The 24,152-nt window shown below is 46.6% G+C and overlaps 1 protein-coding gene across 4 annotated transcripts in view; it reads right to left on the bottom strand.

The window, feature by feature from the left end:
• Positions 1–24,152, bottom strand: part of PTK7 (protein tyrosine kinase 7 (inactive)) — a 303,844-nt gene that overhangs the window by 111,267 nt on the left and 168,425 nt on the right. For 2 of the 4 annotated variants that reach the window (XM_029592810.1, XM_029592812.1), the window contains exons 9-12: positions 15,301–15,439; positions 15,020–15,139; positions 14,783–14,932; positions 5,716–5,866 (exon numbers count right to left, since the gene is read on the bottom strand). In XM_029592810.1, coding sequence (XP_029448670.1) covers positions 5,716–5,866; positions 14,783–14,932; positions 15,020–15,139; positions 15,301–15,439 — 560 coding nt within the window. The remainder of the gene's footprint in view (positions 1–5,715; positions 5,867–14,782; positions 14,933–15,019; positions 15,140–15,300; positions 15,440–24,152) is intronic. The other 2 variants (XM_029592811.1, XM_029592813.1) reach the window with 1 other exon arrangement.

Here is a 24,152-nt window from a genome sequence, read left to right as displayed (position 1 = left end):
TGTTGATCAGTAGAGAGACAGCTTGGTTCCAACCAAGGGGCCTGAGGTAGGAAGAGTTGGGTTTAAGCCTGGAAGAGATTGCGTAGGACAGATTGGCCAAAGGCACTGTCTTGTCAACCATCCTTGTCCAAGCAGTAGTGGGCAACAAACGTGTGCAGGGAACTCCATGTCACTGCCTGGCAAATTTCAGTGATGGGAACCCCTCGCAGGTGGGCTACTGACATCACCATGGCCCTCACAGAGTGATCTTTGATTCGGCCTCCAAGCTGAAGGCCCGCTTGTGTGTAGCAGAAGGCGATGCAGCCGCTAACCAGTTAGATAGAGTCTGTTTGCCCACCGCAACGCCCAATCTATTGTTATTGAAAGAAACAGAGTTGAGTGGATTGTCTGTAACCTGCTGTGCATTCCAGATAGAAAACCAAAGCCCTCTTGCAATCCAAAGTATGAAGAGCCCGTTCCCCTGGATGGGAAAGAGGCCTCGGAAAGAAGGTGGGCAAAACAATGGACTGATTGATGCGAAAATCAGTCACAACCTTCTGCAGACACTTGGGATGTGTACACAGGTCCACACGATCATGAAAGAATTTTGTGTATGGTTGGTACGTCACCAAGGCCTGAAGCTCATTAATTCTACAAGCTGAAGCGATCGCCACTAGGCACATGACATTCCAGGTGAGGAACTTCAGGTTGCAGGAGCACAAGCATTTAAAAGGAGGATGCATGAGTCACGTCAGTACGATATTGAGGTCCCAAGACACAACAGGAGGCCGAAGAGGGGGCCTTAGTTGAAGCAGACACCTCATAAAGCAACCTACTATGGGCTGAACTAAAATGGGTATGCCAGCAACACCTCGATGGTACACACTAATTGCACTGAGAAGAACCCTGACCGAGGTGGTTTTAAGCCCAGACTCGGAAAAGTGGCACAAATAGTCGAGGAACCTGGGAAGGGGGCATGTGAATAGATCTAAGCCATGCCCCTCACACCAAACTGAGAACCTCTTCCAGTTCAGCCTGTAAGACTTCTTGGTGGAAGGCTTTCTGGAAGCCACCAGCACTTGGGAGACGTTTTCCAGAGATGTCTAGGAGCTGAAGGACTGGGCATTCAACATCGAAGTTGTCGAGGCTAACGCCCGGAGGTTCGGATGGTGCAGGGTGCCCTGATTCTGAGTTATTAGGTCAAGCGCGGTCCCCAGTCTGATGGGATCCTTGATCAATAGATCCCGAAGGAGAGGGAACCAGACCTGCCTGGACCAGTAGGGCGCCACAAGAATCATGGTCCCTCAGTCCTGTTGAAGCTACAGGAGAGTCTTCAGGAGAAGTGGAAGAGGAGGGTACGCGTGCAGGAGACCCGTGCCTCAGTGAAGGTATTGGAGGCTGAATGGCTGTCCCACGCGAAAAGGGAGCAAAAATTGCTCACCTTGCAATTGTATGGTGAGGCGAAGAGGTCCACATCTGGGGTTCCCCACCAGTGGAAAATCCAGGCTGCCATATCTGGATTCAGGGACCACTTGTGCAGCTGAAAAGAACAGCTTAGGCGGTCTGCCAGCACGTTCAACATCCCGGGTAGGTACGCCACTGCGACAGGGCCCAGGACCAGATCTGTACCGCCTCCTGACAGAGAAGGTATGACACTGTGCCTCCTTGTTTGTTGATATACCACATCGCGACTTGATTGTCCGTCCGAGGCAGGTCTGCTTTGTGGGACAACCGGTCTCGGAATGCCCAGAGAGTGTAACGAATCGCCCAAAACTCTAAGAAGTTTATCTAGCAGAGAGCTTCCTGAGCAGTCCAGGACCCTGCGCGTGGAGGCCATCCACATGGGTTCCCCCCCCCCAGCCCTGAGGAGAGGCATTGGAGGTAAGCACCACCTGAAGCAGGGTAGCCTGGAAGGGAATCCCCTGTTCTAGATTGGAGAGATTCTCCCATCAGGACAGAGAGATCTTCAGAGGCTGTGTAAGGGAGACACGGGCCTCGAGGTCCTGGGATGCCTGCTGCCATTGTGACCGCAACATCGATTGCTCGCTGCGCATGCAAAGGCAGGCTAATGGGGTAACATGGACTGAGGCTGCCATGTGGCCCAACAAGCGAAGCAGAGGCGTGCACTTACATTCCGACTGCTGCGCACGAAAGTTGCCAACAAAGACAGAGCAAGGGCCCGATTGTGGGGCAAGAACACTTTCACCTGAGCAGAGTCCAGCCAGGCTCCTATGAAGTCTAGCTGGGGAGATGAGCAGAGATGAGATTTTGGGTAGTTTATGACAAAACCCAGAGGTGGCAGCGCCTGCATCATCAGGGCCAAAGCATCCAGTGCCCCTGCGCAGGAGTCGCTTTTGACAAGCCAGTCATCCAGATATGGGAAGACATGCACCACATGGTGCCTGAGATGCGCTGCCACCACTGCCAGGCACTTGGTGAAGACACGAGGGGCTGAGGCCACACCAAAAGGCAGCACCCTGTACTGGTAGTGAGCCTTCCCCACCACAAAGCAAAAATACTTTCTGTGTTCGGGGAAGATGGCAATGTGGGCGTATGCATCCTTGAGATCGAGGGAGCAGAGCCAGTCTCCTCTTTTTGAGGACTGGAATCAGAGTGCCCAGAGAAACCATCTTGAACTTTTCTCTTCTGAGAAATTTATTCAATGCCCTGAGATCGAGAATGGGGCGCAAGCCCCCAGTCCTCTTTGGTATGAAGAAATACCTCGAATAGAACCCTGCTGATGAGGAACAGGCTCTACCACTCCCACCGTGAGAAGGGCGGATAGCTCTGTCCGAAATAAAACCTGCTGGGCAGATGAACCCCACGATGGACATGGGGGAGAGTCCTCTGGCATCCTTCAGAAATTAAGTTGATACCCCTAGTGAACTATGGTAAGGACCCAGTGGTCCGAAGTGATGGTCGACCAGTGGTGGGCAAAGTAAAGAAGTCTGCCTCCCACTGAGGGATCTAGCATCAGGGGGTACGACTTGCTGACCCATGCTCCCTCGCCTCCAGTCAAAAGCCTGTAGCTGGGGCTTGTTGGGGGGCAGGTTGGGGTCTAGGCACTCATTGTTGATGGAAGTGGCCCCTGGAGCTAGCACGGGGCACATGAGTCCGTGGGGCGGGAGGGGGGTAATATTTCCTCTGCTGATAAAAGGGCCTGATGGAGCTTGGTCTGGAAGATTTCCTGACAGAAGATGGAGGGTCTGAAGCACTAGCGGAGAGTTGTTGAAGGGTTTCACGGTGATCCTTCAACTGAGCTACCGCATCTCTGACCTTATCCCCAAAAAGGTTTTCACCTGTACATGGGAGGTCAGCCAACTTCTCCTGCACCTCTGGTTGGAGGTTGGAAGCATGGAGCCAGGCCATCCTACGGGCACCGATGCCCACAGCGGCTATCCTGGCTGCTGTTTCATAAACATCGTAGGTGGACCTCACCTCGTGTTTCCTGGCTTTGAGACCCTGCTGCACAACAGCAGAGAGAGATTCCTGTTGCTGTTGTGGCAGTCGTTCTGCTAGATCCTGAACTTGTTTCCACAGGATTCGGTTGTACTGGGTCATGTACAACTGGTAGGAAGCAATATGGGCGATGAGCATAGCACCCTGAAAAACCTTCCTACCCAAAGCATCCAGCTCCCTATGTTCCCACCCTGGAGGGGCAGAGGCATGGGTGAGGGAGCATTTGGCCTTTTTGAGAGCGAACTCCACTACCACAGGCTGGTGAAGGAGATAATGTTTCTCAAAACCCAAGGCCTGCTGTACTAGGTAGGTGGCGTCCGCCTTCCTATTCACTGGAGCAATGGGTAATAGGTGTTCCCACATCCGAAGGAGAAGATCCTTAAAGATGTCATGAATGGGAACAGCCACTCTCTCTTTAGGAGCACTGACAAACTGGAGGACCTCCAACATTTTCTGTCATGCATTCTCCTCTGTGAGAAGCTGGAAGGGGATAGCATTGGCCATGGTCCTGACAAACCCCGCAAAGCAGAGGTCCTCTGGAAGAGATAGACGCCTTTCCTCTGGTGGCGAAGGCTCCGACAGGGGGTCGTCAGAGAACTCAGAGGAAGAATCTGAAGAATCATCCCCCCCATGGATCATAAGGACCTTCTTCCTCGCTGAGGACATCGCAGGACCTACACGGGTGAGGCTTGTGTAAATCCTTGGTGCTGGCCTCTGAGGATTTCGAGGGCGCCAAAGGAATCGATGGTCCCAGTGGCAACAGGGGTGCCGGAGGCCACAGGAGACCGGAGGGTCCAGGCAAAGGTTCGGGGAACTGTGGCCTGGGGACTATGGCGCAGGACGCATCTTCCTCGGAGGAGGACCCAATGATGGTGATAGCTCCTGAGGGGGGCATCAGTGGCCACTGGGGAACTGAAGGTCCCTCGGGCAGCAGCTGCGTTGGGAGGGTGCCAAGGAGGACGTCCAGACGCTTGAGCAGGGGTACCAAGATTAATGGTGCGGGCTCCGGCACCGGTATGGGAGCCAGAGGCGGGGGCGGCTCAATGGTCCAGAGGGCTCAGAGCACCACACTCTGTGGGCCAAGGGAGTGGGACAAGGCATCACCAGTGTCTCCTCGGGTCCCCGAGGGGGCATGGTGTCCGGCACCGATATCAGTGAGGAATACCTGGGACTCCTGGGTCTATTGGAGGATGGGGCCTCCATGCCATGGGGTTGCTTTGGTGGTGGTATGACAGCCGCCAGTACTGCACAAGAACCGGAGCCTTGCGCTGATGGCGACCGGTGTCGATGCTTACAGGATCTCCCATGGGGCTCGGCCCAGTCTTTCCTCAGCGCTGAGGAGGCTGAGGATCCCAACATCCTTGAAAGCGGTGAGACCATGGAGGGCCAGTCACCATCTCCTCAGTCCCTGGATGATGCTGTCGGGGGTGTAGAGTGGAGTAGCGTATCAAGCGGTTCCCCTCGACCCCCGGGTGTCGAAGACTCCGTCGTGGGCATGGATGGAGCAGACTTTTTGGAATCAAAAGTTTCTTCATTTTATCGAGCTGAGCACAACGGCCCTTGGGGGTCATCTGATCACATAGCTGACACTCTCAGATGTCGTGCGATGCCCCTAGGCAGAGGATGCAAACCTAATGCAGATCCATGATGGATATGGTTCGCAGGCACTGGGGGCACCAATGAAAGCCAGACGATGCCATGAAAAATAGTGGGATGCTAGGAATCAACCGCAAAGAAGGAAGAAAAATTTTCACCTGCCACGCCAAGGAGGTACACTGACCAGAGAAGCAGGACCTGACGCTGGAACAGGAGAAAAATGCTACTTTAAAACAAGAAAGAGAAGATAAAAGCAGAGCTCCAAAAAACCATGAGGTAACTGCACCGTGGAAATAGAGATTGAAGGGGGACCTCACTGGACGCGCGGATAGTGGCATGCAGGGCATGCTCAGTGTGCCAGTAAAAGCTTCTAGATACTTTGACAAAAGGTTTCCGTGCCGGACTCCATCTGATGATGTCACCCATTTGTGTGGACTAACACCCTGCTGTCCTAGGAGAAAACTGTTTTTACCTTGGAACTGCTTTCGAAAATTGCTACAAAACCAATACTACACAAAAAAGCAGCAAGTGAAATGCCAGTCCCAGGACAGATCACTACGGACCTTTCTCCAATGGGAAAACTGACCATGTAGTCCTATCCTCTGTATCTTGTCGGATAGGGAGTGACCTTTAGAGGGGCATTTTAATACAATTACGTCAGGAGAGAGCAGAGGCAAATACCTGGGAGCATGCTTACTGGAGTCCAGGATGTGTTCCTTCACCTTCCACTGTACTTGTGGCAGGGGGTCCCCCAGAGCCTGGCAGTGCAGAACAGCCGTGTGACCTTGATATACTGTTGTGTTCTCCGGCTCCAGCTTAAAGCTTATAAAGACTGTACAAAAGAAGTAAGCATGAGTTACAAAGCAGCTGGAAGCACTTCCAAAACTAGCAGCTATGTCCAAGGAAAGAAAAGCACTGCTGATTCGAGATGGCATTTAGCACAGCCCATCAATACAGCATTATCTGAAAGTCCCTATTTCTCAGCATGGGGCCTCCCTCTGAACTGTGTTTGAAGTGTTCAGTGCACTGCGTCCTGCTTTCCATCCTGTACAATTATTCAAAAGTTCTGACATAAGGTACTTTCTTATATGGCTCGAGTTGTGGGCTTTAATATTCCTTGCAATCTTGCACTTACTTAATGATTTTTCTTTCCTCCTTCCAAGGCAATAAGTAAATAAAATTGTGATTGCAAAAAGGGCTTCTACTTGGCAAAAAATGCAAAAAGGGCTTCTACTTGGCAAAAAACCATTCTTTTACCTCTCCGAGGAATGCTGTGCAGGAGTACGGGAAGTGAAACGGGCTTCATCCAAGCAGAAAACCATGTTCTTGCGTATTTGCTCTCCCTATTTGCATTCCTTACCTCACAAAGTAAGGAGTCACATTTTTGAATGATCTTGCTCAATTTATTTTTATTGGGTCTTTTTTTTTTTTGCTTATTTCACTTACTGCATGGAACATAGAAACAAACAAAAAAGAAAAGACGGTCTAACCCATCCAGTCTGCTCATCTACCCAATTCATTTAGCTTTATAACTCCCATCACTTCCTCAGAGATCCCCTCTATCTATGCCATGATTTCTGGAATTCAGATACTGGTTTTGTCGCCACCACTTCCACTGGGAGGCCGTTCCACACATCCATCACCCTCTCTGTACAGAAATACTTCCTAAGATCACTCTGAGTCTACCCCCTTTCTTTTTTATTGTATAATTATAAATAATAGGTTCACAGTTTGGAACACAGTGATATTGCATTATACAGCACAATATATTACATTGTAAACATTATAAACAACCGTGCATAGAAAATGAAGCAGGACAATGTATAATAATGTATAATAAAACTTGCTCCTCGTTAAGACCAGAACACAAGTTTGTTTTTATTTCCAGAAACCCCTTTCCCTCCCTCCCCTAACCTAATGCTGACGTGTGGTTGAGGTGTTGAGTTTGCCAAGTTTCCCAGTGGTCAGTAAATTTCTTCACCTGTTGACGTCTAATAGCGGTGAGTTTATTCAAGTAGCAAATCTTAGACAATCTCCAGTGTACCTGCTGTATACACGGCGGCTCCACCTGTTTACAAAGGTACGCAATTTCCATTCTAGCAGCCAGCATTATTTGGCTAATAATATGATTGTGTGGATACTTTGCTGACAATAAGGAAATATTAAGAAGAAAAAAGGCTAGGTCTCTTCCCACAGGTATATCTGCCACCTCTGAAATCAACTGTATAACTGCTGTCCAATAAGAAACCAACTTAGGGCATTCCCACCACATATGAAGGTAAGTTCCCAAGTTACCACATTGATGCATAAATTAATAGTGGAAAAGAAGAAGGGATCGGGGAGAGGTTGGTGGTGAAAAAGGGAGCATAAGGAAAAGAAGGGAAAAGGATAGTGATAACAGTATTGGTATTTAAACATATTCAGGATGGTCTTCTAGTGTTGTTAATTATAAGTTCATATTGCTATTATGATGGTCGTTGCCAGACGATATTTCATTACCTCTTTTGCACGAGTATGGTTGGTAGTTTTGGTTAAAATTAGATTGTTGAAATAAATAATCATTAACGTAGACTTTATGAAAAAGAAAAGTCTTTAGATCTTTTTTGAAAGTTTTGATATTCGTTTGAGTTCTTAAATAAGGTGGTAAGGAGTTCCATTTTTTATGACAGGCTATGTAGAAAGCTCTATTTCTTGTTGCTGAAAGATGAGCATCTTTGATGGGTGGAATTATTAGATGAGAGGTATTATTTGATCGAAGATTCCTGTTCTGTAACGTGATTTTTAAGCTTGTTTGTTTGTGGTGGTCGGAATGAATTAATTTGTGTATAATTATTAAAATCTTATAATCAATTCGTGATTTAATAGGGAGCCAGTGTAGTGAAGATAATATAGGGATAATGTGATCATTCTTTTTTTTTCCAGTTAAAATTCTTGCTGCAGCGTTTTGAAGAATCTGTAAAGGCTTGATGTTGATATATGGAAGGCCAATCATAAGGGAATTACAGTAGTCAATGGTTGAGAAGATAATTAGTTGTAAAACTGTTCTGAAATCTACTAAATTTAGAAAAGGTTTTATCCGCCGTAGAATTAGGAGTTTGTGATTACCACCAAAATCAAAGAAGGTTATGTGGTTATTATAAGATAGGTTATTGTCAATTATTACTCCAAGGTTTCTGGCGTGATTGACAGGGGATATTGGCTTAATTTGATTGTTAGTTGTGAATAATGGTGGTGGTAATACAATGGGTTTTTTGTTCATTATAAGTATTTCGGTTTTATCAATGTTGATTATGAGTTTTAATTTTGTAAGGAGTTGCTTGATTGATTCAAGTAATAAAGACGTGTCTTTATAAGTATCATCAATGGAGTTTCTTATGGGAATTAAAAGTTGTATGTCATCAGCATAAAAGCCTCCTGACCAGCCCCATTTCTGGAAGATCTGCGGGCTCCACGAAAGGACTGATCTCCCCACCCTGTTTTGAAGCTGCACCGGCGGAGGTCTTGCCTGACCGAAACCTCAGCGAATCCCGCAAGGGCTTGGGCTGGCCTTCTTACTGGCTCTCCTATCCTCCAGCATCCAGTTCCCTTTCAACTAGCCCAAAGTCTTCATTAGCTGATCCAAATCCTCCCCAAAGAGAAGCTTCCCATTAAAGGGGGCATTTCAGAGCTGGGCCTTGGACCACATATCTGCTGTGTTCTTATGCTGCCCAATTGCGCAACCACAGAAGCCTTTGGGACGCTACCACTGAAACCATGATCTTAGCTGACGTGTGCACCAAATCATACAAAGCATCTGCTGCATAAGCCTCCCCCCGCCTCCAGGCGAGCCAACTGCAATGCACTGTCTTCTCCAGTCGCCGCTTGTTCCTAGGCCTTCTGCACCCAACACAGACAAGCTCTCTGCATCAAGTTGGCACAAACAAGTCCTTCATTGGGCTCACGACTCTCATTTAGCAGGACACCCTGGAATAGCCTGGATGAGAGATCTCGTTTTCGTCATTAATGGTGGCCTTAGTGGAGACTGGATACCAAGAGGTACGCTGATTTCTGTCCCACCTGTGCAGCAAATAAAACTCCTCGAAGGAGACCTTGTGGGTTGTTGCAACCTTTGCCCATTCGACTATTGTAATGCTCTACTACTCGGTCTCCCCGCCTCTTCTACTAAACCTCTACAGATGCTGCAAAACACAGCGGCCAGGATCCTTACAAACACACGTCGTAAGGACCACATCACACCAATCCTAAAAATCCTACACTGGCTACCCATCCAATATAGAATTCTCTTCAAGGCTCTCACCATCATCCACAAATCCGTCTACCAGCAATCCACACTCCAACTCGCCAACCCTCTCGAACTACATACTTCCGCAAGGCCGATCAGAACCGCCTACAAAGCTTCGCTCAAGGCCCCCCCCCCCCCCCAAAAAAAAGTCCTCGGTCCACAACTCTATTCACAAGTGAGCACTTTCGACAGCAGGTCCGCTCCATTGGAACTCGCTTCCCCCAGATATATGCCACGAACAATGCCATATCTCCTTCAGAAAGAAACTGAAAACCTGGCTGTTCACACAAGCTTACCGTTGAAGGAACCTCTATCATCCAACATTGACTCTCACCCTTCGACTTCTTCCCTAATCCCTCCCCCCCTCCCCATTTCCAGTCCCTGCCCTGACACACCCCCCCCCCCCCCTGCAAACCGCCCCATGTCTCCTCCTCCCACAGCACATATGTTAATAATTGCCTAGGATAAATCTCTGTTTATGTCTCGCTACTCTATGGTTTTTCATTGATTATTTTAACACTCTCCAGTTGTTATCGTTTAAAATCTTTCCTGTCTTCCATCTCCCATGTTTTTCGCTCCCTGTTTAATGTAACTTTACCTTCTACTTAGTTAATTGGTTTCCCCTGTTCTATTGTAAACCGGTATGATAAGACCTCGTCTTGAGTATCGGTATAGTAAAAAAGAACTTAAATAAAATAAATTCCTGATAAACCATGGACCCACATAGCTACAGACTTCATTAGAGATCTTCCCCTATCTGACGGGAACAGAGTCATTTGGGTTGTTGTGGATCGATTCTCTAAAATGGCCCATTTTATTCCACTGCCCGGCTTGCTTACTGCCCTGGAATTGGCTCGCCTATTTATACAGCACATTTTTCAAATTCATGGCCTGCCCGTGAATGTCATGTCTGACAGAGGAATGCAATTTACAGCTCAATTTTGGAAGGATCTTTGTAAGAAATTCAGAATTAAACTCAATTTTTCATCAGCCTATCATCCCCAATCCAACGGATTAACTGAACAGACAAATCAATCACTCAAGACCTTCCTGTGATGTTATGTTAACCAAAGACAGGATGATTGGTCATCTCTATTACCCTGGGCGGAGATGTGCCATAACAATCATTCAGCGCAATCCACTGGAGCATCTCCTTTCTTCTTAGTCTTTGGCAGACATCCTCGAATTCCTTTGCCTATTACTACCATTTCGTCTTGTTCGGCTTGAGACCAAACCATCTGCTCCATGACAAAGCTATGGAAAGAAACAGGCAGATAAAAGGAGGATACCGGGCCCTCAACTCCGACCAGGGGACCTTGTTTGGTTGAGTACCCGGAATCTCCGTTTACAGACAGCCTCTTTAAAATTTGCACCCAGATTTGTTGGACCTTTTCCTATTGAAAAGCAACTTGGTGAAGTCACATACAAGCTTCGTCTGCCACCCTTGATGCGGGTCCACGTTTTTCATATATTTATTTATTTGTTGAGTTTTATATACCGTCATTCGGTGAAGCCATCATAAAGGTTTACAAGATTCAAAATGTAATTCTTAACAATTGTGTAACAGGATGCATATTAAACAGAAGATTATCATTTTTAGTCCAGAAAAGAATAATTAATGCGAGAGGAGGGTTTGTTTGGTGCTAGTTGGAGACAAGTTATTTTGTGGATTTGGTTGAAAAGTTCCATTGGGTGTTATGATGATCAGAAGTTTGAATGTCAATGTAGACTTTGTGAAACAGCCATGTTTTTAGGTCTTTTTTGAAAGTTTTGAGGTTAGGTTGGGTTCTCAGATCTTTTGGGAGGGAGTTACAAATTTTCGGTGAGGCAATGGAAAAAGCTCTTTCTCTGGTTGTTGTCAAATGAGCATCTCTGATGGGGGGGGATATGTAAACGTCCTGAGTTGTTTGAGCGTAGGTTTCTTTGAGGACTCAGGGGGGTTATGTTTAAGCCATTTAGTCCTTGATGTTCATTGTTTAGTATTTTATGTATGATGGTCATGGATCTATGTTCAATTCGTGCTTTGATTGGAAGCCAGTGTAGTGAAATCAATATGGGCGTTACGTGATCATTTCTTTTTGTTCCTGTCAGAATTCTGGCTGCTGAATTTTGCAAAATCTGGAGAGGTTTGAGGTTGGTATATGGTATTCCAATCAATAGGGAGTTGCAGTAGTCAATGGTAGAAAATATGAGTAGCTGTAAAACAGTTATGAAGTCATAAGGGTTAAGAAACTGTTTTAAACGTCTTAGGGTTAGTAGTCTGTGATATCCCTCTTTAGTTTTGTTTGATATGTGGTTCTTGAATGAAAGCTCATCAATAATAGTTCCCAGGTTCCTGGTGTGGATGACAGGGAGTATGGAGTTCATTTGATTGTCAAGTAAAGGTAGAGGTGGTGGAGTTGGATTGGGATTTTTGTCCATGAGGATTATTTCAGTTTGTTGATGTTGATTATGAGTTTCAGTGAAGTTAGGAGATGTTTAATTGAGATAAGTAGTTTCTTTGTAGGTGTTTTCAATTGAATTTTGGATGGGAATTAGGAGTTGAATGTCGTCAGTGTAGAGGACGTGGGTGATTCTATTGTCATGCAGTAGTTGGCAGATGGGAAGAAGGTATATCACTTCTTAAACCTGAAATCTTGTCCTGGCCAACCACTAGGCCTAAACTGACCACCCCACTATTGTGGAGGATGACACTCAATATGAGGTCGAGGAAATCCTGGATATCAGACGAAGGCAAGCAACTTTGCAATATTTAATTTCCTGGAAAAATTATGGGCCAAAGGAGAACTCCTGGGAACCAGCTTTCAACATTCAGGCTCCATGGTTACTCCAAGAGTTCCACCAACTGTTCCCTCTCAAATCTCATCCTCAGAATCGGAGAAGGCGGCCTTGCGGGGGAGGTACTGTTACCATTCAGCAACCTGCTGCATCAGTTCCTTCCGTCGGGGCCAGCAGCTGCTTTCCTCAGCAGCATTTCCCAGCTGCAGCACAGGCTGATGCATGCCACGTCATGACTCCTCCCACCGCGGCACGTCATCACTTCCCCCGGAAGTCCCCACGTTTACGTGGGAAATAGGGCTATTTAAAAGCCACTCTTCAGCACAGCATTTGCCTCGGCTACAGGCTTGCTTGTGCTGGTGCTGCTCTCGGATTGCTGGTGACCTGTCTCGCTGACCCTGATTGTACCTTGGACCTTCTCTTGCTTGCTACCTGCCTCTTGACCCAGATTGTGCCCTGGTACTGCTATTGCTTGCTGCCTGCCTCGCTGACCTGGATTGTGCCTTGGACTTTCTCCTGCTCGCTACCTGCCGCTAGGACCGGATTGTGGTCTGGACCTACTTTATCGACAACTAACCCAGGGGTACTGGATTACGCCCTTGACTGGGTTTTTGGTTGTGGTCCAAGGACAAGTCAAGGTAAGTCTGTTACACTATCTTAGGTCCACTAACTAGACTGTAACAGAAGGTCCTCCTGTGGCTCATCAGAACCTTCCCCATCTCAGGGATCCTCTTCTGAATTCACCTGTCGCAGTCCTAGGCGGTGCAGGATATCTTTGGACCTTCCATAGGACCCCAATTTAGAATTCTTATCCGTGGGGTGAGGCGGTCTTTCCTTCGGACACTTCCTTGCCAGGAAGGCCTTATGCATGAGGAGCACAAATTCGGGGGGGGGGGGGGGGGGGGGTGTCTAAACTCCGGTTCATACATACCCTGCCCCCACAGGGTGAAATTAGAATCCCCTCCTCCATTAAGAGTCTCCTTTGCAAGAGGAGAAAGAGGTGAGAGGAATCTCCGTCTTCGGTGGCCAAGAGCCTCTGCCTGTAATCCGCTGCTAACCTGGCCCCTGCCAACTGTAGACTTTTTTTTTTCCTCCTGCCACCATGGCAGAAGAGCCCTCCTCCCCTTCTGTGCAATCAACGCAGAGGGAATGAGCATTCAGACGTGCCAAGCAGAGCCCGCAGACGCAGCATGCTGCCATGCAAGGCTTTAGCGCGGCCCAAATGCAGCTGGCCGCCGCGTGGCACCCAACCTAACTAGGCCGCCCAGGCAGCAAAGTGCCGCACCGTTCCCCCATACCGAAATCAACGGCACATGAGCAGCGCACAGAGCCACAGCCGCAACTGAAGCGCCGTTCCTACCAGCTTGCGAACAGCTGCACAAGCCGCATTTGCCCTCAACAACGGGCAGCGCACAGGAAAAATTCAAGCCACACCCGCAGCCCCAGAAAAACCCGCCTCTGCGACAGCCTCCGCGAACCCCCAGACTCCCGGATGGCCGAGCAAACAGCCAAACAGCCCTCCCACCTCACTGCAAGGACCGACAGCTCCCACTGTCTAAAGTCCTTCCATCGCCGAGCTTCAGACTGGCCCTTCCTGCCTCTCACTCTGTTTCCTATTATTATTATTTTTTTTTTTTAAACAAACTGAAATAACAGAACAGGGATACTCCCCTAAGTAGGCCTGGTGGATGAAGCGAGGGGGAGCTCAAGGGGTCAAGGGAGCCAGTCCCCTGGCATTTAACCCCCCCTCCCCCCATGCACTGCGGACAAAGCCCAGACAGGTGTTTCCAACCCACCAGTCACCCGGCTCCACCTGAGGGATGGTCCACGAAGGAGACTGACACCTCAGGGAGCTTCCGGCTTCTTATCCGAGCCCTAAACTAACTTTCTTCTTCTTTCCTAGACTGCAGATTTGCCCCTCTACCATCTGCTGGAGTCAGAGAAATACTGAAGGACTGCAGATGGCACTCTCAGATACGTAGCAGTGCCTCAAAATTTTGTTCTCTGACTCCATCTGCTGGTAGGGAAGCAGAACCCATTTGTCTGGACTGATCTGGGTATGTTCAGGGAACTGAGTGACTGCAGGTGGCACACTGTCTTATGTACCACTAGTATAGTAAAGATTTTCTTCTCTGGCTCCATCTGCCGAAGTAAGAGTACTGAGTGACTGAAGGTGGCACACTGTCTTATGTACCACTAGTATAGTAAAGCTTTTCTTCTCTGGCTCCATCTGCTGGACACAGAGAATACTGAATGACTGCAGGTGGCACACTGTCTTATGTATCACTGGTACAGTAAAGCTTTTCTTCCCTGTTCTATCTGCTGGAGACAGAGAATACTGAGTGACTGAAGGTGGCACACTGTCTTATGTACCACTGGTACAGTAAAGCTTTTCTTCTCTGGCTCCATCTGCTGAAGTCAGAGAGTACTGAGTGACTGCAGGTGGCACACTGTCTTATGTATCACTGGTACAGTAAAGCTTTTCTCTGACTCCATCTGCTGGTTTGGACAAAAACTCCATGCTTCTAGAGTGATCTGGGGGACGATAAGGAAACAAAATTTAACAAAATAAGTAAGTGCCATCAACCTGCCACAGTCAACTTGCTTCTCTTGTAGCATTTATAAACCACTGTCCCCTCCCCATACACATACTAATTGTCTGTCGGACTGGTCAGCTCCAGCACTCACCTGCCACAATGAGCTGCACCACAGCTCTGATCTCCCCCTGCTGGCTGTTCCATGCAATGCAAGTGTAGTTGCTAGCATCACTCCGTATCACCTTGTGGAAATGCAAGATGCCTGAGTTGGATTCAACGTGAGCTTGCAAGCTGCTTCCATCTGGGTGAGAAAGAGAGAGAATGAGTATACAAATAGCAGGTAAGTGAGCGATGTTCATTTCTCCTGCAGGGTTCTCAGCCCACCTACCTGCTTTCATCCAGCGAATGGTGGGCTTCTCCCGGCCTGTGGCAGAGCACAGCAGTGTTGCTTCTCTCTCATACTCCAGGCACTGTTGGGGCTGAGGGGGAGGAGTAAACTTCAGTTTCTCTGAAAGAGTAAATAAATCATTTTCCTTCCTCCTCACTTGAGGCAGCCCATTACTGACAGTAATGAACACAAGACAGGAGAATCTCAGAGCCCTAAACAGACACATGGAGGCAGGCGCAGAGTGGAGAAAGCGTAGGGCCGTATCTCAGCCAGCAGCTTACCCAGCACAGTGACGCGCGCCTGAGCAGCGATGCTTCCAGCCGCGGTGCTGCTCACACACTTGTACACAGTCCCATCGTACACCTCCACACTGTTGATGCGCAGTGTCCCATTCTCAAAGATCAGGAAGCGCGAGTCCTGCTAGAGAGAGAAGAACAGATTCCAGGCAATGAGCTTCCCAGCATGGCATCGGTCCCACCCCCCTCCCTCTACAGCCAGTCCAGCTGTTCATCACTGCAAGGCTCCTGCAATTTGTTTTTTAGGGGTTTTGAAGAGCAGTGCCTTTTGAATGTTTATTTTAGTTTTGATTCTTCTCTGCATCATTTGGTGGGTTTACATTTAATGTTGTTGGAACTGATTCAATATATTTTATTATTATTATTTCATTTTATTACATTATGTGTATTTTTTATGTACCCTTTGCTTGGCCACTCTCTGTACAGGGGCTGCAGCTGCTCAGCACTGGAAAGCTGAAGGCCTGATGTAAGGAGGAGCATGGTAAAGGTCTACACTGAAATTCAGCGCACTCCTGATGCAGTAAGCAAATGATATGCCACTGCATCGAAAGTTAAAAAGCACATGCACTTGACTTACAAACACACTATATTCTGCTTATTAGCTGCCTTACTGACTAATAAAAGCACAAACACACTAAATAATATACCCCAATAGTTTACTTCTCCTCAATACTTTTAAAAAAAAACTTCCCAAGCAAAACTTACAAGGTGATCCTCTCCTCTCAGTGCTGCCACTGGATGTAGCACATTTAAGACTAATTGGAGAAAATTCTTTCACTCAGCACACAATAAAGCTCTGGAATTTGTTGCCAGAGGATGTGGTTAGTGCAGTTAGTGTAGCTGTGTTTAAAAAAGGATTGGATAAGTTCTTGGAGGAGAAGTCCATTACCTGCTATTAAGTTCACTTAGAGAATAGCCACTGCCATTAGCAACGGTTACATGGAATAGACTTAGTTTTTGGGTACTTGCCAGGTTCTTATGGCCTGGATTGGCCACTGTTGGAAACAGGATGCTGGGCTTGATGGACCCTTGGTCTGACCCAGTATGGCATGTTTTTATGTTCCAGCAGGAAGGAGGAATCTCCTGGACTCATGATATATGCACAAAAACAAGCTCTTCTGTGCATATAAAATTCTTATGCACACAGAAATGTTTTCCGTGCAGAAAACCTACGTGCATGAAGTTCCAACTCCCAGCTTCAGCCCATAAACTAACTTTAGCCCTGGAAATTCTCTCTGACCAGGGATCAAGATTCCAGCACTAAGAAAACACAAGCTAATCCAGCACACCTCTCTGCTAACGCCTTCATTAGCCTGGGATTTGTATGACAGCACCTGACCTGTGCACATTTTTTGTACACAAAACTCCCTGTGGCATCGGCAGTAAAGTCTGCACACAAACAATGTGCACAGAACTGCAGGTACAATTGTGTGCTCTGCTAAGCACACACCTTATTACATCAGCTCCTGAGAAAGCAAAGTTGTTTTTGTAAAACAGGTGTCCTGCGGGGGGGGGGGGGGGAGCAAGATGGCTGCCTGAGTGGACGTCTTTTCTCCTGCTCTGCTTCCAGATTTCCTATTATTTAACTTTATGCCTCACAAAAGGAAAGGGAAAGTTTGGGTTTTTCCATTCCCTCTCTGAATATGCGGTCCCTACCCTGGATCTGAGGGCTTCAAGTCCCGTTGAGCCCACCGGACCCACACCCACTGCTGCTGGCTTCTCCTCTGGGCGAGATGCCAGGTGATGACCTTGGTCACAGGACACAGTCTCCCCTCACTACAGCCAGAGGCTCCTGAGGAGAGAGGAACGACTGGTGGAGTCAGCTCCCTGGTTTCATTGGAGGGGAGCAGCTGTGGGGCTGGATCGGGAGTTGAAGTATTTCGGCCCTTTTTAGAGATTAAAAAAACGGCGGTGGTCACCTTAGAGTCCCTTTGGGACCTAACTGCAGGGATGTCTCTTACATTCAATGAACAGTTGCAAGAGATCATCAGCAGATACTCCAGGAGCATTCCTCTTCCATTCCAGCTTTGAATGATGATATTAAAAGTTTGCCGTAATCATTCGGGAGCGCTTGTCTTCCTTGAGAAGGCTGGAATCCATGGAAGGTTTTCTCAGGCATTTGAATCTGCGATTGTTGATTGGCGAGTTACCACTGGTTACCTTCAAGAGATCTGCGCAGGAAGTCCTTGAAATTCCTTCAGAAGATTCGGTTTCTCTCCTCAGCTCTGTCCTCCTAATAATGTGCTGCCTTCTCTACTCCAGCTGAATATTTAGAAAACTCTAACGTGGAGGTAACTGAGATCTATTTTGCTTGTGTCCTCCTTCTCCCAGCAGGATCTGAGTCTGGTTATGAATTTTATTTCATGAACTTAAATGTGTCCTATTTTGGGGGCTTGGTCCGAATTTATCCAGTGCTAGCCAGAGCTACTCAATTACGTCACAAAGCCTTCTTTTGTTCATGTGCATTATTCAGGGGCAAGTTTCTTGTTACGTTGTCCTTGTAAATGCATAATCAAGTTATCTGACAATACTTCTGTTTTCTTTAGCCCAGAACAATTGCGGGAGTTCTTGAATGCTAGAGTGAGAGGTCCTGTACTTAATCATATTAAGGGAGCATGGGGTAGTTCAAGCAGCATTTCAGCATTAATAAGCTATTATTGGTCTCCTCTTTTTAACTCTCCCCCCCCCCCACCATGTTTCTATGGGGAAAAAATGAGATTGATTTGTTTTCTTCTTCTTGGTTGTTAATCGTATTAGAAATGTCTTTAATATTCTCTCTTAATTTCTATTGCAAAGTTTATCTTTGCTATTATTTGTAAAGACTAATAAATAACAAATGGGAAAAAACCCCCAAACCAGATGTCCTGCATAGACAGCTTGATAAATCAGTCACACAAATGGGCAACGTCATCTGACAGCAGCAAGGCTGAGCTCAGAAAAACCTAAAAGAAGAATCTGAGCATGCGTGAACATTTCCCTGCAGCTGCCCACCATGCAACTCTCCTCAGCCTTAACAGCAAGGTAAACTTCAACTCTAAGGGGGATGAGGGAGGGAATGGTGGCTGATTTATCTCCCTCTCTACTAGAGAACAATAGTTTCAGATCAGCAACTTACCAGGGAGGTTGCAGCCCATCCGCATCACAACTCACCTTGGGCCTGAGCTGCTGGCCCACTGGCCAGGGACTGGGCAAGCTGCAGCAATTCTGCCTACTCCCAGCGCCTCAGAGGACACGCCAACCCCTTGGGATTCTGCCAGTTAGGCAGGAGGAGCCGGCCACTGCATTACCCCAGCTCTACTACATCTACTCTTCCAGATGCTAATCCTCCCCAATCTTACTTCCTGCTTCAAACCACTATTAACACTGGGGCCGATTTAATAAGCAGCCCTGAGTCTACCCTGGGTTTCTGCATGTGATTTGGCATGGGTTTTTAGACAATAACACTGTCCAGGTCTGTAAAAAGGGCTTTAGCACAAACCCCCCCCCCCCAAAAAAAAAACAAAACCAGCTCTAAAAACCCCACAGCCGGCAAAGCATGTCTGATGCAAACTGCAGAGTAAAAGCCTGACATTTAATATTATTCACTGCTTCACTGTCTGCAGCGTGGCTGATGCAAACTGCAGAGTAAAAGCCTGACATTTAATATTATTCACTGCTTCACTGTCTGCAGCGTGGCTGATGCAAACTGCAGAGTAAAAGCCTGACATTTAATATTATTCACTGCTTCACTGTCTGCAGCGTGGCTGATGCAAACTGCAGAGTAAAAGCCTGACATTTAATATTATTCACTGCTTCACTGTCTGCAGCGTGGCTGATGCAAACTGCAGAGTAAAAGCCTGACATTTAATATTATTCACTGCTTCACTGTCTGCAGCGTGGCTGATGCAAACTGCAGAGTAAAAGCCTGACATTTAATATTATTCACTGCTTCACTGTCTGCAGCGTGGCTGATGCAAATTGCAGAGTAAAAGCCTGACATTTAATATTATTCACTGCTTCACTGTCTGCAGCATGTCTGATGCAAATTGCAGAGTAAAAGCCTGACATTTAATATTATTCACTGCTTCACTGTCTGCAGCATGGCTGATGCAAACTGCAGAGTAAAAGCCTGACATTTAATATTATTCACTGCTTCACTGTCTGCGTGTCTGATGCAAACTGCAGAGTAAAAGCCTGACATTTAATATTATTCACTGCTTCACTGTCTGCAGCGTGTCTGATGCAACTTGCAGAGTAAAAGCCTGACATTTATTATTCACTGCTTCACTGTCTGCAGCATGGCTGATGCAAACTGCAGAGTAAAAGCCTGACATTTAATATTATTCACTGCTTCACTGTCTGCAGCATGGCTGATGCAAATTGCAGTGTAAAAGCCTGACATTTAATATTATTCACTGCTTCACTGTCTGCAGCATGTCTGATGCAACTTGCAGAGTAAAAGCCTGACATTTAATATTATTCACTGCTTCACTGTCTGCAGCGTGTCTGATGCAAACTGCAGAGTAAAAGCCTGACATTTAATATTATTCACTGCTTCACTGTCTGCAGCGTGTCTGATGCAAACTGCAGAGTAAAAGCCTGACATTTAATATTATTCACTGCTTCACTGTCTGCAGCGTGTCTGATGCAACTTGCAGAGTAAAAGCCTGACATTTATTATTCACTGCTTCACTGTCTGCAGCATGGCTGATGCAAACTGCAGAGTAAAAGCCTGACATTTAATATTATTCACTGCTTCACTGTCTGCAGCATGGCTGATGCAAATTGCAGTGTAAAAGCCTGACATTTAATATTATTCACTGCTTCACTGTCTGCAGCATGTCTGATGCAACTTGCAGAGTAAAAGCCTGACATTTAATATTATTCACTGCTTCACTGTCTGCAGCGTGTCTGATGCAAACTGCAGAGTAAAAGCCTGACATTTAATATTATTCACTGCTTCACTGTCTGCAGCGTGTCTGATGCAAACTGCAGAGTAAAAGCCTGACATTTAATATTATTCACTGCTTCACTGTCTGCAGCGTGTCTGATGCAACTTGCAGAGTAAAAGCCTGACATTTATTATTCACTGCTTCACTGTCTGCAGCATGTCTTTTTTTTTTTGTAATCAAAAGCTTTATTAGATCCACATGAACATAAGATACAAAACAACACCAAGATGTTATCGCGTACATAAACCAACATCAATTAAAACAAGCAGTACTATATTGTACTGTAAAAGAGCAGAGTAAAATTCAGCATAAAAACAAGCAAAATGACATACATTAGAATACCTTCACCTCTACATTCAGTAGAATTATTCTTTACTGAGTATGCCCAAAACTTAGACACATCTCGGCTATCATTGCTAGAATTTACCTATGTTCATGTAAGACCACCCGCACAAACATAGCAATGTCAAAGATCCATTTGTTAGCACAAATCTAATATTGTATTCACCTACCCCAACCCCAGCCCACTAAAAATATCATGTAAGAATAAGTCAACCCCAACAAATATCACACAGTACCCAGGCCCTCGTCATGTCTACGAGCTCCCCTGCCAAACTCTATAAGGCCGCCAGGTCCCCAGGAACTTTCCATAGTTTTTATGAAGTCGAGCTGTAAGATCCGCCAGAGTATAAATTTTAGCAATCTTAATATACACCCCCCCTATAGTCGGGGATCGGCTGTCTTTCCATTTCTGCGCTATTTGGAGTCGTGCTGCCGTAAGTATGAAAGAGGTCAACTTATTTTCAGGAATTCCTAACTGTGGTAAAGATTGACCCAATAATGCTTGTCCAGGAGAAAGTTCAAGCGGGAGCTTGAAAAGGAGACTAAGCCAGTCCTCCACTGCCCTCCAGAAGTCACGAATCAACTCACAATCCCACCACATATGAAAATAATCACCCCTTTGGGCACATCCCCTCCAGCATTGATCTGAGCTAGACGCGTGGGCCATATGTAAATGGGCTGGGCTATAATGCCAGCGGTAGAGCAGTTTATAAGCATTTTCAATCATTGACACAGCAATTAATCCTTTACCCATTTGGCTAAAGATCAATTCCCAATCTTTTTGAGTAAAGGAACATTGTAGATCATGTTCCCAAGCTTTCATTTGTTTAGTCTTACCAAAGTGAGAGGAGCCCAACAAGGAATATATTTGAGAAATCAACTTTATGCCCTGGTCAGCTTTCAAGCATAACGTCTCAAAAGCTGGCTTATCCTGTTTAAGAGAGTTTCCAAGGGAGTATGTTTGGGCAAAATGTCGCAACTGCATATATGCGAGTGTGTCCGCCCCCAAGAGGTGAAACCGCTCTTGTAAATCCGAGAAGGGCAATATACTCGTGCCACTCCGTTTGAGACCCTTGCTTTTCCATCGCTGAAACGCTGGATTAGTATATCCAGCAGGGAATTTATTATTCGCATAGAGGTAAGTGCTCCAACAGTAATCATAGGGCCCTACCAATAGGTGTCGCTTAACATGCCAAAGATTCAGAGTATGGAGCATAGAAGGCGGCAATATCTCCCCCAGGGGACTACACCAGGTAGATTTAGGTTGCCACAGAAAGCTAGTAAGAGGGACGGACCCCACGAGTTGCTGGCTAAATAATACCCAAGGTTTAATGTCTCGTTCCCTGTGCCACTCCACTAGCATTTTAAATTTGGCCGCCAGATAGTAACGGTCTAAACTGGGCACCCCCAAACCCCCCTGTCCACGAAATTGATAAAGAGTGGCTCGCGCCACCCGCGGCCTCCCATTGCCCCAAATATACTTCAGAAGCTGTTTTTGCCAGCTGGCCAACACGCCCTTCGGTATGGCTATCGGTAAGGATTGAAACAAGTATAGTAGCTTAGGCAGAACCATCATTTTCACTGCGGCGATTCTGCCCAGCCAAGAAATCCGATAGCGGTTCCACTCCTCCAGATCAAGTAATATTTTAGCCCACAATGTGTCATAATTAAGTTGGAACAGATTGTCGTCTGTACTAAGATGAATACCTAAATATTTAATGTCGCGGCGGGCCCACTTAAACTGAAATTGAGAACGCAATTGAGCAGCCATTGCGGAGGGCAGGTTAATATCAAGGATCTCGGACTTGTCAAGATTCACACGGAATCCGGATACCCTACTGAAACGGTCCATTTCAGTGATGAGAGGGGGAAAGAGAGGACACTGGATCCGTAAGCATAATCATAATATCGTTCGCAAATAAGGACAATTTCGAGGAATAATGGTCCAGCATCACCCCCTGTATAGTCACATTCCGCCGAATATGAATAGCCAAAGGCTCCAGAAAAAGAGCAAATAGCAGAGGGGAGAGGGGGCAACCCTGTCGGGTACCCCAGGACACCTGGAAAACGTCCGAGTATCCCCCATTAACTTTAACACAGGCACAAGGGCTGCCGTACAATTGCTGTAGCCATTGCAAAAATGTAGTCCCAAACTTCATTTTCCTAAGTAAAGCAAAAAGGTAGGGCCAGTGCACTAGGTCGAACGCTTTCTCAGCGTCCACCGATAGCGCCAAGGTTGGGATGGCCTGTCGTTTAACCCACCACATCATATCTAGAATTTTTTGGATGTTGTCACTCGCCTGTCTCCCTGGGATAAAACCCGCTTGATCCACATGTACCAGAGTAGAAATGAAACCATTCAATCTGTTAGCCAAAATTTTTGCCAAAATCTTAAGGTCCACATTGAGCAAAGAGATGGGTCTATATGAGCCACATAGTGTAGGATCACGACCCGGCTTAGCCAGCACCGTGATTCCCGCCATATTAGCCTCAGAAGACAGAGGTACGCCCTCCTTCAGTGCTTTATAATATCAGGCCAAAACGGGCGCTAATGCAGGGGCAAAAACTTGATAAAAGCGATTAGAATACCCGTCGAGCCCCGGGGCTTTGCCTGGTTTCAGAGCCTTTATGGTGGCTATAATTTCCAGCTCAGAAACATCTTTATTTAGAATAAATTGTTGTGCGGGTGTAAGTTCCGGAATGGTTATAGATTCCAAGTAATCGGAAATCATGCCATCATCAATGGTATCATTTAAGGAATAAAGATCGGCATAGAATTGATGGAAGCATTGCCTAATAGAATTATTATCCATTACCACCGCCCCATCCGGGCGTTTCACCTTTAGGATAATAGATTGCGCTTGATGCTTCTTTAACGCATGGGCTAGCAACTTCCCTGCTTTATTCCCCCCTTCAAAATATCTTTGTTGCATTAATTCAAGCTGGTGAGCAATGGAATCCAAATCCATAGATTCTATTTGCCGTTTTATTGCCGCTATCCTAGCATATGGAATCTGAGAAGAACCCAACGTCTTATGAGCTCCCTCAACTTCCTTAAGCTGGCGTAGTAAGCGCAATCTAGTACCCTCCCTTTGCTTTTTCAAAAAGGCAGCCCTGGATATGAATTTGCCCCGTAAGACCACTTTTAAGCATTCCCACACCGTCGTTGCCCGGATGTCATCCGTATCATTGGTATCCAAGTAATCTCGGATGACCTCCTGAATTTGAGATACAAAGTGATCATCCTTTAATAAGGAATCATTAAGCCTCCAAAATTTGCGTCCATTATCTATCTCATAAATCTTAATAGTGAACCATATGGGGGCATGATCGGACCAAAGAATGGGCTCGATGTCCGCTGCCCGCACTCTAGACATCAACCCCTTGCTGCACAAGAACATATCTAACCTGGAGTAGCAGTCATGGGGTTTTGAGTAGAAGGTGTAATTTCGGGTCGTCGGGCAGCGAACCCGCCATACATCCACCAACCCCTGTGCATTAATCAAGGACTTCAAGGCCATGCGAGCTGATCTGGGATCAGTAATGCGATTAGTGGAAGTATCA

The sequence above is a fragment of the Rhinatrema bivittatum genome, chromosome 3 (genome assembly GCF_901001135.1).
Source record: "Rhinatrema bivittatum chromosome 3, aRhiBiv1.1, whole genome shotgun sequence".
NCBI classification, from domain to species: Eukaryota; Metazoa; Chordata; class Amphibia; order Gymnophiona; family Rhinatrematidae; genus Rhinatrema; species Rhinatrema bivittatum.
This window is presented reverse-complemented; position numbering and strand designations above follow the sequence as displayed.